This window comes from Endocarpon pusillum (assembly GCF_000464535.1).
Source record: "Endocarpon pusillum Z07020 unplaced genomic scaffold scaffold5436, whole genome shotgun sequence".
Lineage (NCBI taxonomy): Eukaryota > Fungi > Ascomycota > Eurotiomycetes > Verrucariales > Verrucariaceae > Endocarpon > Endocarpon pusillum.
In genome coordinates, this window is record NW_006916513.1 from 48,030 (window position 1) to 62,098 (window position 14,069).

The window sequence follows — 14,069 nt, forward strand, 5'->3', positions numbered from 1 at the left end:
GGCTTGCAGAACACGCAAGGAGGGGCGCGATAGGGAAGAAGTGTCAGACCACGATCGTGGAACACAGAGAGATGAGCAGTCGACCTTGACTGGGGGAAGCAAAGTATCTGAAAGAAGAAAGAAAGGAAGGGTTTCTGATCGATTCGCAATGAACAATTAAGTTAGTTGTTGAGGGTTGAGGCTGACAATGGTGGAATCCTTGGAGCACGGAACCAAACAAGAGGTATTATTTAAGGAAGTGATTAAGCTGCAGCTCCCCACGATTATTTGCCGATTGATGCCAGACAGCAAGGCTTAATGATGATGCATGCCAATGGGGTATTATTGTTATCAAGCCTTTCGAATCGGACTCCGCTCTGTGTGCGGGATGGGCTGCACGGGGATGGATAGCGGATAGCACGTAGCACCTAAGCACCTAACTTACTAGTAGTGCCTACATGACGCCAGGACGGCTACATAAGCCCGCTCGCTGCGTTGGCCTGAATCAATTCGATCGCCTTCGTTTGTTAGCGAGATCCAGCAGTCCTTCGGTCCTTAGCAGGGGCAAACCCATCCACCAGAAGCAAGCCACAGTCGATCTTCATACTACGTCTACGTCTTTCAATGGTCTGCACCGCGGAAGTTGAATGCTGTTCATGCTGGGCACAACGGGACTTCTAGAAACCATAAAGCTGGGGATGTGATGATGCTCTGACACTCAATCACTCGATTACTACTCCGTACTCCCTACTCGATTACTCGATGCTGGAGAAAAGCCAAGGCTTTCATCTTAGTAGCTGGGCTTAATAGCTTCATAGTACTACACTGCTAGTACTAGTAGTTAAGTATCTTGGGCTTTGAAATCGGCTACTGGTATGACGTTCGAAACGGGTAGGGGTACAGCACCACTCTCAGCTGGAGCAAACGGTGTGAAAGATGCGAGCATCACAACTTGAAGGACAGGCGACTGGCGAGTTCTGGCAGCGGCCTAGGTCAACACAAGATACAATAACACCCGGTAGAAGCTCCTCTACGTATTCTAGAGCAATGTATCTGCCAATTTTCTCTGGTCTTACCAATTGCCATAACAAGAACAACTCTGCCTTTGAAGTACACCACCACGACGTTACTGCACGCCACCACCCGCCGCGACCACCCGACGTCCATTCTGTGTTCCCCCACCTGGTGTTGAGCTACGTGCCATCTGAGCATACTGGCCATTGATGTTGGGGGTTTGTGGGGTACCACTGAGCTGCCTCTGCGCCTGTAGCTGACTTCTCGCTTGCTCAGTTAGTACTGCTTGGTTGTTGACTGCGTAAGGGAGGGAGGGTGAAGCTTGGCTCTGCTGTAAATGCTGCGGCGGTATATAAGACTGTTGGGTATGCGGAGCCGGTTGCGGGCTTGGGCTGGGCTTGTGTGACGCTTGATTGAGTGAATACGAATAAGTGGACTGGGCCTGCCGTTGTTGAGCATATGCTTGAGAATTGACAGTTTGCGCGTAGCTGGGTCCATATCCATTCTGTTGACTACTGGCAGGCCTCTGGAATTGCGCTGCGCTCGGCGCACGCGAATATGTCTGACCTTGATGGTGCTGCTGAGTTGGTAAACTGGCTCGGTGGGAAGGCGTCTGTGCAGGGCGGGCAGCTGAATAGTTTTGAGCTTGGGGCGTGACAGTATTGGTGTAGGCAGGTATAGGTCGAGGTTGGCTGACGTATGGGGTTCGAGGGCCGTTTGAGTAGTTTACTCGTTGATTGTAGTTCACAGCCTGAGCACTATAATTGCCTGGCCTGCCCGAGGGCCCCACTGACACGCTGCTTCGCCCACTTGCTGAATGAGTGGCTGGCATTGCTGCTCGTTGTCGCTGCATGCTGTACTCATCCTGCTCCATGGTACCAACATGATCTTTCACCTCAAGTATGAGATCGCTGCTAACGTTGAGTGTTGCAAGCTGATCACCGCTAAGTTTGGCCACAGCGTAGGGTGGCAGCGAGTTGATTAGGATTGCAAGATTCGACCTTAAGATCTCGTAGACGTCTGTTTCGGTGGACGTTGGAGTGGCAGGACCACTGTTCATTTTCGACAAATTTCGAATACGTTGGTACGAGCTCAATGTCTGAAGTAGGTCGGATATCTCTTGCAGAACCTCATCAACATCTTTAGAATCCGCCTTGCTGTTTTCGTTTTCAAGTGGGTTCCGTAGCGCATCTCCATCGAAGTCAGCGACTGCACCTTCAAAGTCATCTTCTACGGGGTCTATTTTGTTCCAGATAGAGTCGCCCCCATCAAGGCCTGACTCAGGATATTGGAATGCCAACATCGCCTCGAACCTTTTTTGCCCGACTTTCTTCCACCAAGTCTGGCTGCGGGTTTTCTCAGGCACAACAGCAGCAGAGTTGTCTACGGAAGGGGCAAAAGTGGAATAAGCAGATTGAAAAAGAGCTTTGGTCCTTGCCTCTTCTTGCTCCACAATGTCTCCGCCGTCAGGCCCACGACTCTCACCGGAACTCAAAGCTCGATCCCTTTGCCGACGCTTGCTGTCGGGAGTCAATGCAGCAGCAGCAGCAGCTTCGACACTATTGTAGTGGAGCCACGAGCCTGTCGGGAGAGAAGCGTATCTGTAGTCTGACTTATACGCTGGTGCGGGCCTTTCAGATCCAGCGATTTCCTCATAATTCACCCAGCCTAACGATGACCCCCGAGTTGCATTCCTGGAAGGGCGAGGTGGCTCAAGGGCTTTGAGTGACCGATGTGGCCGAAATACCTCACCGAAAACTCGCTTCTGCTTTGCTGAGCTGCTTTGGTAAGGGATATTGGATGGCGGTATATGTGTAAGGGTAATGCCGTTTGGAAAACTGCTAGGTTTTAGATTCAGAAGATCCGTTGATTGATTGCTATTGGATTTATCCGTGTCTGTTGGGACAGCCGTGCTGTACCTCTGCAAGCCAGTGTACAGGTGTTTGGGGCCTCTATCGGTCTGACTCGTAAGTGTAAGGACTGCAGGGTTCGGAATCTCTGCTGCAGGGCCCGGCACATGAGTTTTATCAACGCCATTTTCCTCCTTAGGTTTCGCATCTGCCTCGACGATATGCCGGCATACTTTGCTTAATGATTGCTTGAAGAGGGTGACTTGGTTGGCGGCTTTGCGTGTAAAGTCTGAATCTGTGAGGGCATGGTCTCCAGACTTCAAACCCTCGATCAGCGAGGTCGCTGCAGTCTCGACATCCGCTAGTAGTATTTCAGGAGAATGATAATAGCCTGACTCGATCCTCGAGGATATGGTTTCGGCTTCCGCATTTTCGGATGAGTATTTCGGCCGCTTTGGACTTCGTTCTCCATTGGAAGTCAGAGAATAATGAAGGATGGAAGGTGCTTGATCAGCTCTAGAAGGCGATCAGTCACTGGCAAGCAAGCGATGTGGATTGTTACGTACTTGCGGAGTAGAGGCAAAGCATTTTGCAGCCTACGGGAAAAACCACTGAATTGCTTTGACTCTTGTCTGGTGGTGCTTGATGAAACTATGTCGACCGATTCAGAACGTTTCCTTTTTCCGGATGCAGTTGAGGATGCCGTCAGATCGTTTTGGGGAAGGGCCAAGTCACCGTCCACGGTGGTCATCGCGGAGTGCGCGTTGCTCAGGGTAGAGCCAACGCTATATCTGGATGCTTTAATCAGTTATTCCTACCCTACAGAAGCAACTTTGTACGCAATCGATCCTGACCTCAGACGTGCAGCCAACCCACCGAATGAGCCCGAAGAATATTCAAGGCACCCGATGGACTGAGGGCAATGCGATACTAAGAAACCGACAATCGATCTCAGTTGTTCGATTGCTAGGGTGGATGATCCGCGGCGCAGGTGCCGAAGGGAGATGCGCGACGGAGGAGGTAGACTTTGGATGTCCTCTGCGCTAAGAGACGCTTGCACGAAATGAATCTTCGAGGATAAGCAAGCAAGACAGTCCCGATATGATCGCGGCGCTCAATAGAGTCGCATTTCATCTGGCTTGTTGACTCCCACGAGATAGATAGACTGGACTGAAGGGGCTGTAATCTGCATGTCTGGGCATTTGGGGTGACGGCAAAATCCGTTCCAAATTCTACGCTTACAGTAATCGCCGTAACTCAATTAAACTGCGTATTGTAACTTACACAGCAGCATTGTGAATTGATTACCCAAGTTGAGCACCCAAGTTCTGTCCCAAATTCGCGCTCCAGTGTCAGTTCCAATATACTTCAGTTGCTTGTCCTCTTCGCTCTACATCTCTCGCCTAGAAGTCCTTACCATGAAGGCATCTCGATAGTTGCCCAATCAATGGATGTCATCTCATTCTCGGGGCGCTTTGCAACTTCGAGCAGTTTTGTGTAATTGGTCATCCCCGAACTATCTATATGGTCATAGATCTGAACACCATGAGGTAGGTTCGTTTGGCCAGACTTGCGCAGGTACCTGACCTCTTCATTTAGTCCATCAAGAGGGAAAAAGCAGTTCGACAAAAGTCTGCCATTCCGTTCGATGATGCACAACCAGGCGCGAAGCCGATCAGCATTCAGGACAACAAACATGCTTGTGCCTTGAATGAGGGACCTCCCAGAGCAGACCTTGCATTTCAGATACCTGAGAATTTCTCGAAGTTTGCGCCAGGTCTTCCAATCAATTCGTCACCAGCCAGCACTTCGGCTGCAGGTGTACGATTGGTGTTGCAGAAGGAAAAGCAGAAGTTCCTGCACTCGCCGGACGCCTTACAACGCGTCCAGCATCCCCCTACAAGAAGTACACGAAACGAGGACCGTAAAATCAATTCCTCAGGTGGGTTACATATTATCAAGTATGTGTCTGCAGATCAGCACGCACGAGCGGCATTGGGACCTGTTCAGCTGAATCCCACAGAAGCGACAAAGGTCAATGGGATAGAATGTTGCCCTTCGATCGATCGAAGCTCTCTCCCCCGCCCGTCAAGCCTAGGAAACGACCATGTTGACGCCTCGAGAGGCTTAGAGGCCTGGACTAAGAGCATCTGCGACAAGAAGTCGCCTTCGAAAAGTCACCTAAACCAATTCCTGATGCACTCAAATGGCATACCAACCCCGTCGGAGATGCTGCTTGCTGCGCTTCCCACTGAGGCGCAAAAGGCTTTCACTTCAAGGCGTGGCAACAAAATAGACCTTTCCCACGTTGCAATACGCCAATGGGAGAAAGTCCCATGGAAAGGAAGAAGGATGGTCAAACGTCTCCACGCTAAGCGAAGGACTGTCGAAATACACTCACCCCAAAAGCAGCCTACCAAGCAAGTTTCTCTATGTGCTATCCTTGCTAGATACATTGCCGCAAGAGGTGCCTCTGAGCTCCGAGCGTCCGAGTACATCAAGAGTGCAGAAGACTTGGATTATCTGCATTTAAGAGGTTATAGTCCAGACCACGTACAAACCTGGGCTGAAGTTCTAGTATCCCCCAATGCGAATCAAGCGGTGTGGAAGTTCACCACTTTAGCTGATACTATCTCTCCATCTGTTGGGCCGTCTTTGCCGACTTTTCTACTACTTTTCATATTACGAGCAAGGTCGTTGAAAGCTACTAGCCTCCGTCTTTTGCTCGATTATATATGGACGTACTATATTGGAGAAGTCCCAAGATCAGAAGCCTTGGTTAACATCCGGGCGATTGACGAAGGGCCTGCCATGATTCTAGTTATTCGTCTCATTCGTCATGCCAGGATGGTCTGGCCGAATGCCCTTGAGGAGATTGCTTCCATCGTTGGGCGGCTAGTTGGCCGAGAATCTGATGGCTTAGTAGTCAATCTCAGCCGCCATCGTATTCAGGACTATTCACACTTCTACAACCGTCTTCTGTCCCTTTTTGCAATGCCCACATCGTTGCGACCATTTGCTTCAATCGCTATTCAACAACGATCTCAATTTTGTCTCATACGGAAAATGACTAAGTTCAAACCCCATTTACCAGTCACAAGGGAAGGCTTCAGAGCCTTAATTAAAGTTCAGCTGGCACACAAGAAGACGGATTCAGAGAGGAAGTGGGCGACAAGAAAAGCGCTTTCATGGCCACCATGGAAAGAAGAGCTCCTGGGTATCGAAGCTGATAGTGAAGACCCTGGCAAGAATAGTCGAGCAGCTGATGTTCTGCTTAGAATGATCGAAGCTGGTTATTCTCCATCGCACTGGGAAGAGTGTGCTCGTGTTTTTGCAGGCTGGGACACAGATGGTTCCCCTACTATACAGACCAGAACATTGCTAAGTCCCGCTTCAGTGTTGCAAGATGCTGATCAGAGACCCAAAACGAAGGAGCCACATTCTGACAAGGACGGCACATGGGCAGCCAGAATTCTTGCGACTCGGACACTCAAAGAGGCTTGGGGTTGCTTCACGGCGTTTGAGAAGTTCTCTGGGGGAACCAACGCTATAGAGCCCCACAACGCGATGCTTACTAGATTATTACAAGTGAAAAGAGAGGATGATAATCGCACTGAGGAGGTTACGTCGGTGGTGCCGGGCGATGGCAAAGAAACCTGGCCTGAGCCAACATCGTCCCACGATTTCCTCTATGTTTCTTCAGATCCACCCACGGTTGACGATTTCTTCGACACGATGATTAAAAGAGGTCTCCGGCCAAGGGTACATTTGTTGGCAGAACTGTTAGGCAAAGCAAGATATATTGCGGAAGGTCTGAAGTATATTAATGCAAGCACATTGCGTCAAAGCGAGAAGGACCTCCTTTGCGGGCACGCTGCAAAGAATGTCGACGAGATGCGTGCAGCCTTGAGTGGTGTCCATAATCATGTTATTGCCACATATGTCCGCATGCTCTGTCGAATGCGGAGCACACCCGGGATAAACTTCACCCTCCCTCCAGTTCATGGCCCACAAGAAACGATGACAAAGGAAGAACGCACCACCTCCCCCTTTTATTACGCTCAAAGCTTTGTCTGGGCTCTTCAACCATCATACAGGCCGATCTGGTACGCTTTAATCCAGGGCCCGAGGTATCCTAATTTAACGCCTCCGGTATTACAACGCTTAGGCACATTTCTACCTTACAGTCTACGCGATATGCACGAGCTCGGCTTGGACCTTGACTTTGATGGGTTCAGAGACATTGGTAGGATCCTCGAAGAAAACGTGCTTGGCCCTCATCTTGCCATGACACCACAACAGCAAGAGCTGTCCCACCACCAAGAGCTCTCTCGTGACCGTAGGCTGAAATCCGTCCTTCTATGTAAGAGTCTCTTCAATGCGATGGCGCATGGAGGATCAGCGGAAAACAAACAAGATTTTGCCCGCTCGAGTCAATGGCTTCCTCTCAACCATCCATCTGCAGCACAAGGCCGAACCCGTTTGATTCACGTTCCCCCACCATCTGTTCTTCACCGTACGATTCGTATCTTGGGGATGGGAGAGGACAACGCATCGATCCTAACACTCCTCCGCTGGATGGACTGCTTTGCTCCAGAGCTTGGTTCTTTAGCCGATGAGCTCGCCAACAGTAAGAAGCTAATCCGTGAGACTATCACCGCAGTCCGATACTTGCTTGAAGAACGGTGGCGGTGTGAGGACCTCGACCGATCTGCCGATTTATGGAACGAATGGCAGCCAGCGCAAAAGGAGCTGCTATCTGAAGCAAAGGCAATCGTTGAGAAACATGGGGACGCGTGGGGCGGATGGTCGACAGATGAAGAGCTCCATCGATATCACCACGTCAACAGAATCAAGGCTGGGCGATTGCGTAAGAATTTTGGGTTGGCACATTAGTCGCGCAAGAGGCAAGGTACTGAGAAGGAAACCATGAGTAGATGAGTGATCCATGAGTGTAATGAAGTCCATCAGTGACACAGGCTACCTATTTCTGCGTACCCGGTGTCGAATTTGTTTCGAGATAATCATCAAGTCTGTTCCAGGTATGCACAAAGGCATACCGTGGGCAGAGTCCATTTCAAGGTGTCCTCTATGTATGCAATAAACAGAGGGATGTAAGCACCGTGATATACGGGGGCAAGCCCGGGCAAATGAAGATCTGCCTTCTAATTAAGGAGGGGGTACACGGAGTAGTATTCTAGACGAAATACGGAGTACTCCGTATCCACGTCGTAATGACCACTGTGGGGCTCTCGCAGCTTTCAGCAGAAAGAAAAAGGGAAAAAAAACGGGTCTTGCCATCATCTTTTCCATCCTCCTGTGCTTGGCCGCTACGTTACATCTCTCTCCTGCAACCTCGTGCACATCTTACATCGAGGGCTGCCACGCTCGAGCTTCCGGCGTGTTATTGAATGCACAGGATGGATCGAACGATTTCAGGATGGGGGTTTTAAAACCTCTAAACGTCAGTTGTGGTTGTACATCGTTTTGGTGTCCAATTTGCGCCTATCGATCAAGAGCAAAACATGAAACCCTGCTCCGAAATGAAACGACTTTTCACCTCAAACCGCTCCACACTGACGTAAGGTCCAATCTTACAAGCCAAAACTGGTTGAAACTCTTCGCAGTATTCGAGGTAGGGCATGAAGCGCGTTTCTCATTCTACTTATTCTGGTTCTATCCATGACCGGCTCAAAGTACCTCATTGAGTTTACCAAAGAAGAGGTCTAAGGTTAATATACTGACATCGATCCATTGCAAATCTTAACCATGTCTGGTGGCAGTGAATCAGGCGCTGGGCCTTCGCGTGATCCAGATTGTATGTCTCGAATTTCCATTGCCGTCATTTATGAATGCTGACTTGAAGGTCAAAGTCGACCTCATCGACCTTGCAGCTGAGGACGCAGCGACAGCGCAGCAATTGAAGTTGTTTGAGAAACTGATCCTTAGTAATGGTCCTTTTCGCCAAAAGATCCGTGAACGGAAACAACAATACATCAAATATGGTGACCCGGACAAAGCAGACCGACTGAATGAGACAATGGTGCGCGTGCTTCGGATCTGCCTCACCAAAGATGCTTCGCCCATAGACTTTAGATATGAAGACGGCTCTGAACAAGATCGAGCTTCGGAAGAAGCCGATGTCGACTGGGACGATCAAGATGGTCTCTTCCACCGGATCGCCAATGGCGAGGCCAGCATGACCCAAAGAAGCATTTTCCGAGACCGATTGTTGCGCAGTAATATTCTTTATTCACGCGTCTCAAATTTGCAAAAGGTGTGGGCATCAATGTCATCACATGAATCACAGAAAATGGCTAAAAACCTGGAACGTGCCCTGACACGCTGCGATACCATGCGTGCGGAAATGCAAAAGGATACTTTATTGTCGGGAGAATCGTCCCGGGATATCTCTCTGTCTGTTGGAACTGTATCTGGAGGAAGTCGCCCGGCTCCAGAAGGTCCATCTCGGCCCAGAGAGTCCCACATCACAAGTGCCAAAAAGCGTCCATCCCTGACACCAGATCAAAGTCTCGAGGAAGTTGATCTCATCGAGCTGGTAGCCTGCTCCACAGCCTCGGCTACGCAGGTGCAGTACTTTGTGAGCGAATTCAAGAACAACAAAGCATTTCAACACCGTGTTCTGGCGCGTGATAAGAAATATCTTTCGTCCAACTCATCCGAGGATTACGAGAAGGCGGCAAATCTGAGAATTTCCACAGGAGCACATGGTAATGTTCAATCATTGCACTTATATCCCTGGAACAGCCACCTCGTGGAAGGATTTCAACTTGTCGAAGAGAGGCTGAATCAAGATGATGGTAAGAAAGTAAGAGTGATGGAAGCATTTACAGAAGAGCTGCAGCTTCTTCAAATTCAGAGAGCAGTTGAAGCTTCGGCCAACGTGTCCAAAAGGAGGGGGCCTACCAGAGTTAATCAAAGTAAAGGAAGTCCAGCCGCAGGAAGTTCAGCCAGAGGAAGCCAAACTCAAGAACAAAGTCCTGGCAAAGGGCAAGGTCCCGCTGTAGGAGGAGGCTTACTCAGTAGCAGAGACGGATCTAGCGCAGGAGGCCCAGTCAATGCAGAACACCCATCCAGTGCAGAACGCTCATGCAGTGCAGAATGCCCTTCCAAAAAACCGAGCTCAGGTAGAGGACGTCCTCCGCTTCACCCTGGCCCACCCGCGGCCTTAGCTAGCAGAATAGCTCAAGAAGATGCTGCTCACCCTACAGCAGGAGCACCTTCAACGTTTCAAAAGGACACGGGTCTCATTGCACAGGGCACGCCTCAACCAACTCGTACTACGACTACAGTCCGAACAGATGCCTCTCAGACTGCGGCAATACCTGGAACTGGGCCTCGGAAGGATGAAGTATCTCAGGTCCGTGTTACAAGATCAGAGGTAGCAGCAGCTCGAACGTTAATGGCGGCTAGAGTTGGATCACATATCAAAGAGAAATTAAGAGCAACATTGGAATCTACCAGAACCGGGTCGCAGACTGCAACTGAAACAGAACCACCATCTCAATCTACCGCAAATTCATCTCGGTCAACGAGTCGAACAGATCTATCGCCTTCACTGGCGGCAGCAAAATCCGAACCTCCAACTGGATCAGATATGCCATCCGAAACCTCAGCGCCGAGACACCAGATTCCAACCAATGAAAATGCGCCAGTCTATTCTGTAGTCTCCGAGAGAGAGATGGAGCGGCTGCATAGCAGGATACGCGAGGTTGGCGGCGCTCGATATGGAAGAAAGTGGACAATGAGCTAACAACAAGCAAATCGAATAATGTCAAGACAGCAAACAGACGGATAGACCCAGCGCTCGGTAGGGTGATACACATATTTTCATTGCATTTTACGTGACTCTCACAGTCATCCATCATCATTCGTCATGTCCGAAACAAGGAGGAGATCAGAGACGTCTCAGTCCACGTTTTTAATACTCTCTTCGAAACATATCTATTCATATTTCAAACAACCATCGATTTTTGGACAGGTAGGCACAATGTTTCTGCTTTAGCTGTGTATAATTATACGAACAGGGGCGGGATCTCAAGGCGTCAACATATCTTCCCATCTACTGCTTCTTTTCCCCCTTTCCCCCCTTTTCCTTAGTCGACCCGATCGTATCACAAGTCTGATAAACCTGCTCATCGTGCTTGAATAACACGGCCATTTCATATCATTGCGAGCATGTCACCCACCAACCCCAACCAAGCCCCCATCAAAGAGCCCGGTCCGCAACTCCCCCTTCTTCTTCTCTTTCTTATGCAGAAACCACTTCGCTAACCCACAGACAGCGACACCAAATCCCGATCTCATCCTAATCGAAAGCCTAGTCACCAACCCTGCCACCCCATCCCAACTCTCCACCTTCCGACGCAAAATCCAGGCCGAACCCACCTTCCGACATCTGCTCTTAGAGCGCTATGCCAGATATACATTGGAGGAACCTGTGAAGGCGGTGCGATTACACACCGTGACGGGGAGTTTGGTGGGTGGGCCTAGATATACGAGGGCCGCTTTGGGGGCGTTCGGGCTGGAGACTGAAGTTGAGTTCGCAGCTGCGACTAGATGGGAACAAAGCAGAGGGAGAGGTGGACGTGGAGGAAGAGCAGCTATGCGACTTGCAGAGCTTGCATTAGCGCCAGACATATCATTACGGCCTGGGCCTGTTGCTCGGTCTGGAGCGAATATTACACTGGGAGGAGGCATAGGTGGAAGAGGCGACCGAGCAGGACGAGGCCCCGGTCGAGCAGGAAGAACTGGAGAGGATGTCGGACGGCTTCAAGCAAGCGAAGGTCAGGCAATAAACAGGGAGATCGCGGCACCTCAACAATCCTCCGTACCCCTGCCATCCGCGAATGCTCGTCTTATTGAACTGGTAGCGAATAATGAAGCGACGCCGTCTCAGATCCGGTCGTTTGAACAGAAAATCCAAAATGATGCACTATTTCAAGATATAGTTCTTGATCGGATACAAGAGTACTATGTCACCTCGTCGTGGGCTGAGCCATTGTGTCTGAGGACTCTGATGACGCATATTTGGATTGACAAGACGATAGCGCGTGTTTCTGTTGATGAAGAAGGCGGAGATCAAGCTGGACAATTCTCAGGACCTGAACATCGGGCCGGTGCGAGTAATAGGGGACCTCCGGCAGGTACTCGTGCTGCGGCGGCGGATGAAGTGGTTCAGGGATCAGGCAGACTCGTGAGGTCTTTGTCTGATTTGCTGGAATCATCAAAGCCTAGCCGATAGCGGCGTCTTTTATTGCTGACATCAACTTAACGGTGAAAACGTGGCCCAATGCATATTGGCCGTCCATACCATGGCCCTGCTAAGATTCATGAAAACCACCCCTGCCAGTGCGGTGGGGTTGAGATGTTTCGTGAAAATGCCATGTTCCGTGGATTGGCTATGACCAGGCTATGGAAGCAATGGAGAAGCCAATTGTGTTTCGAATCTACGACTTATTGTCGCATGGAACGTGGGTTCTCCCTGTGTCCGTTTCAAACATTTCGAGACTTCCCAGCATACTGGCCTGACATGCTAGCTTGGAGTACCGACAAGGGGATTTGCGCTGCAGCGCTGCAAACCAGGACATGCAGCGAAGTGATATCTGCCAGGTAGCCCAGGGTGCTGTGACAAGAAACCAAGTCCTGCGGTTTCACACCCGGTTCAACCAGGACGCTGTGGTGGGATAGCCCCCACAGTAAGGTGGACTTGCTTGTCCAGATAGATCCTGCGCGGACGGCACCGTACCTCCTTAATATCACTACTTGGCCCTCTTCTGAAAGTGCTCCTGGTCGACATTAGAATATCCGTATCCCCAACGCCTCAGATCAGCTGCACCAAGGCGGAACGGATTGCCTATTCACGACACAACGTTCCGGGGCTATATATCTGACAAGTTGATTGGGTCTGGTTTGGGTATAACACACAGTAAGAAGGTGTGGTTAATTCACACGATGAGAGAAGGAACCGCAGCTGCTCGACAGAAAGGTAGTATACGGGCCGGGAACGGGGGTGAAGCTGAGGGTAGTAGTCAAATCGAGAAATTCTTCCCTGTACACCAGTGCGTCAAGTTCGAGGCACCGCAGGGGTCAAGCTTATGAACGTCCACCCGAAATCATTCCTATTGAAGAAGGAAGTGGTACAGTGCGGGCAAGAAGACAAGAGGGAGGAGCAAACAGAAGAGGAGAAATACAGGATGCAAGAAGAGAAGAGGAAGAAAGGATAGCTAGAGAGCAAGACGGATGTGCAGTTACAGGAGGAAGAGGTGTGGGTAGAGAGGGTCTAAGAGACGTAGGTCTACGCGGAAGAGGAGGTCACCTCGGTGACGGGGGGCGCAGAAGTCCTAAGGATCCAAATGCTCTGGTATGCGATTGTGCCCCGTTAGCATGCTCTTGCTTCGGCGGTCCTTCTGGACGTGAACATACAATTTCATGCAACTGCTTCGGCCGCTCTTTCAGACGAGGTTTCGCTAAACAATCTTCGAGGAATACAGCTGTACCAGTCCAGGGAGGACCAGTGCAGGCTATATCGGCTGAAGCTCATCCCAATGTATGCTGAAACCGCAGCAATAACGTAATCCACCGAGGATCTCCAGACTGTGTGGTAAATAGGATATATGTCAGGGGCTGATACGCCCCGTGCGATGAATCTAAGGGCACTCCGACCCAGGCTCGATGGCAGCGTTAATTCATAATCTATCATATTTCGATTCTAACCTACGTGTCCCAAGGATACTATCAGCGCATATGGGTAGTATGCATCTGTCGGACCAAAAGGAGCGCGGCCCTCGGAGGAGTGTAAACTAGTTTGTCGCTGACTTTAAATACTATCGTATTGTACGTCCCATAAGTCCGAACACTGCCCAAAGAGCAAAAAGAATACTAGCCATATTCACTCAAAGTAGGGACAAACTTTAGGGGCCCAAGCTTAACTAGTTTGGCTCCAAGCACGTGACACGTGCATAACTACTTGTCTGAGCTTCTTCTGGTAGGATCTGGACTGAGGTTTCACTGTTGAGATGACTTGAAACTTGATCTTCTGACCCCTTACGGCAAGATTTACAGACTTCCGAGGGCGGACCATTAAGTGGTTCAGTACGGATAGAGATTAGGAGAGCAGAATCAGCTGAAGCAAGCTAGCACACCAGGATCTGTTTCGACACAGCACTGGAACATGAATTCGCTAATAGAAGACTCTGCTCGCGA

At 50.1% G+C, this 14,069-nt stretch overlaps 3 protein-coding genes across 3 annotated transcripts; 2 read left to right on the forward strand and 1 right to left on the reverse strand.

Moving 5' to 3' along the window:
- Nucleotides 1–1,105: 1,105 nt before the first annotated feature.
- Nucleotides 1,106–3,594, reverse strand: EPUS_07040 (uncharacterized protein; the record flags this gene model as incomplete). The annotated part of the gene is made up of 2 exons (XM_007806373.1): nucleotides 1,106–3,359; nucleotides 3,410–3,594. 2 exons carry the CDS (start codon nucleotides 3,592–3,594, stop codon nucleotides 1,106–1,108), a joined length of 2,439 nt encoding a protein of 812 aa, XP_007804564.1.
- A 700-nt stretch (nucleotides 3,595–4,294) lies between these two features.
- On the forward strand, nucleotides 4,295–7,739 carry EPUS_07041 (uncharacterized protein; the record flags this gene model as incomplete). The annotated part of the gene is made up of 2 exons (XM_007806374.1): nucleotides 4,295–4,393; nucleotides 4,443–7,739. The coding sequence occupies 2 exons, from the start codon at nucleotides 4,295–4,297 to the stop codon at nucleotides 7,737–7,739; spliced, it is 3,396 nt and encodes a 1,131-aa protein (XP_007804565.1).
- An 873-nt stretch (nucleotides 7,740–8,612) lies between these two features.
- EPUS_07042 (uncharacterized protein) lies at nucleotides 8,613–12,108 on the forward strand (the record flags this gene model as incomplete). The annotated part of the gene is made up of 4 exons (XM_007806375.1): nucleotides 8,613–8,661; nucleotides 8,717–10,575; nucleotides 10,644–10,674; nucleotides 11,150–12,108. The coding sequence occupies 4 exons, from the start codon at nucleotides 8,613–8,615 to the stop codon at nucleotides 12,106–12,108; spliced, it is 2,898 nt and encodes a 965-aa protein (XP_007804566.1).
- Nucleotides 12,109–14,069: the final 1,961 nt, after the last annotated feature.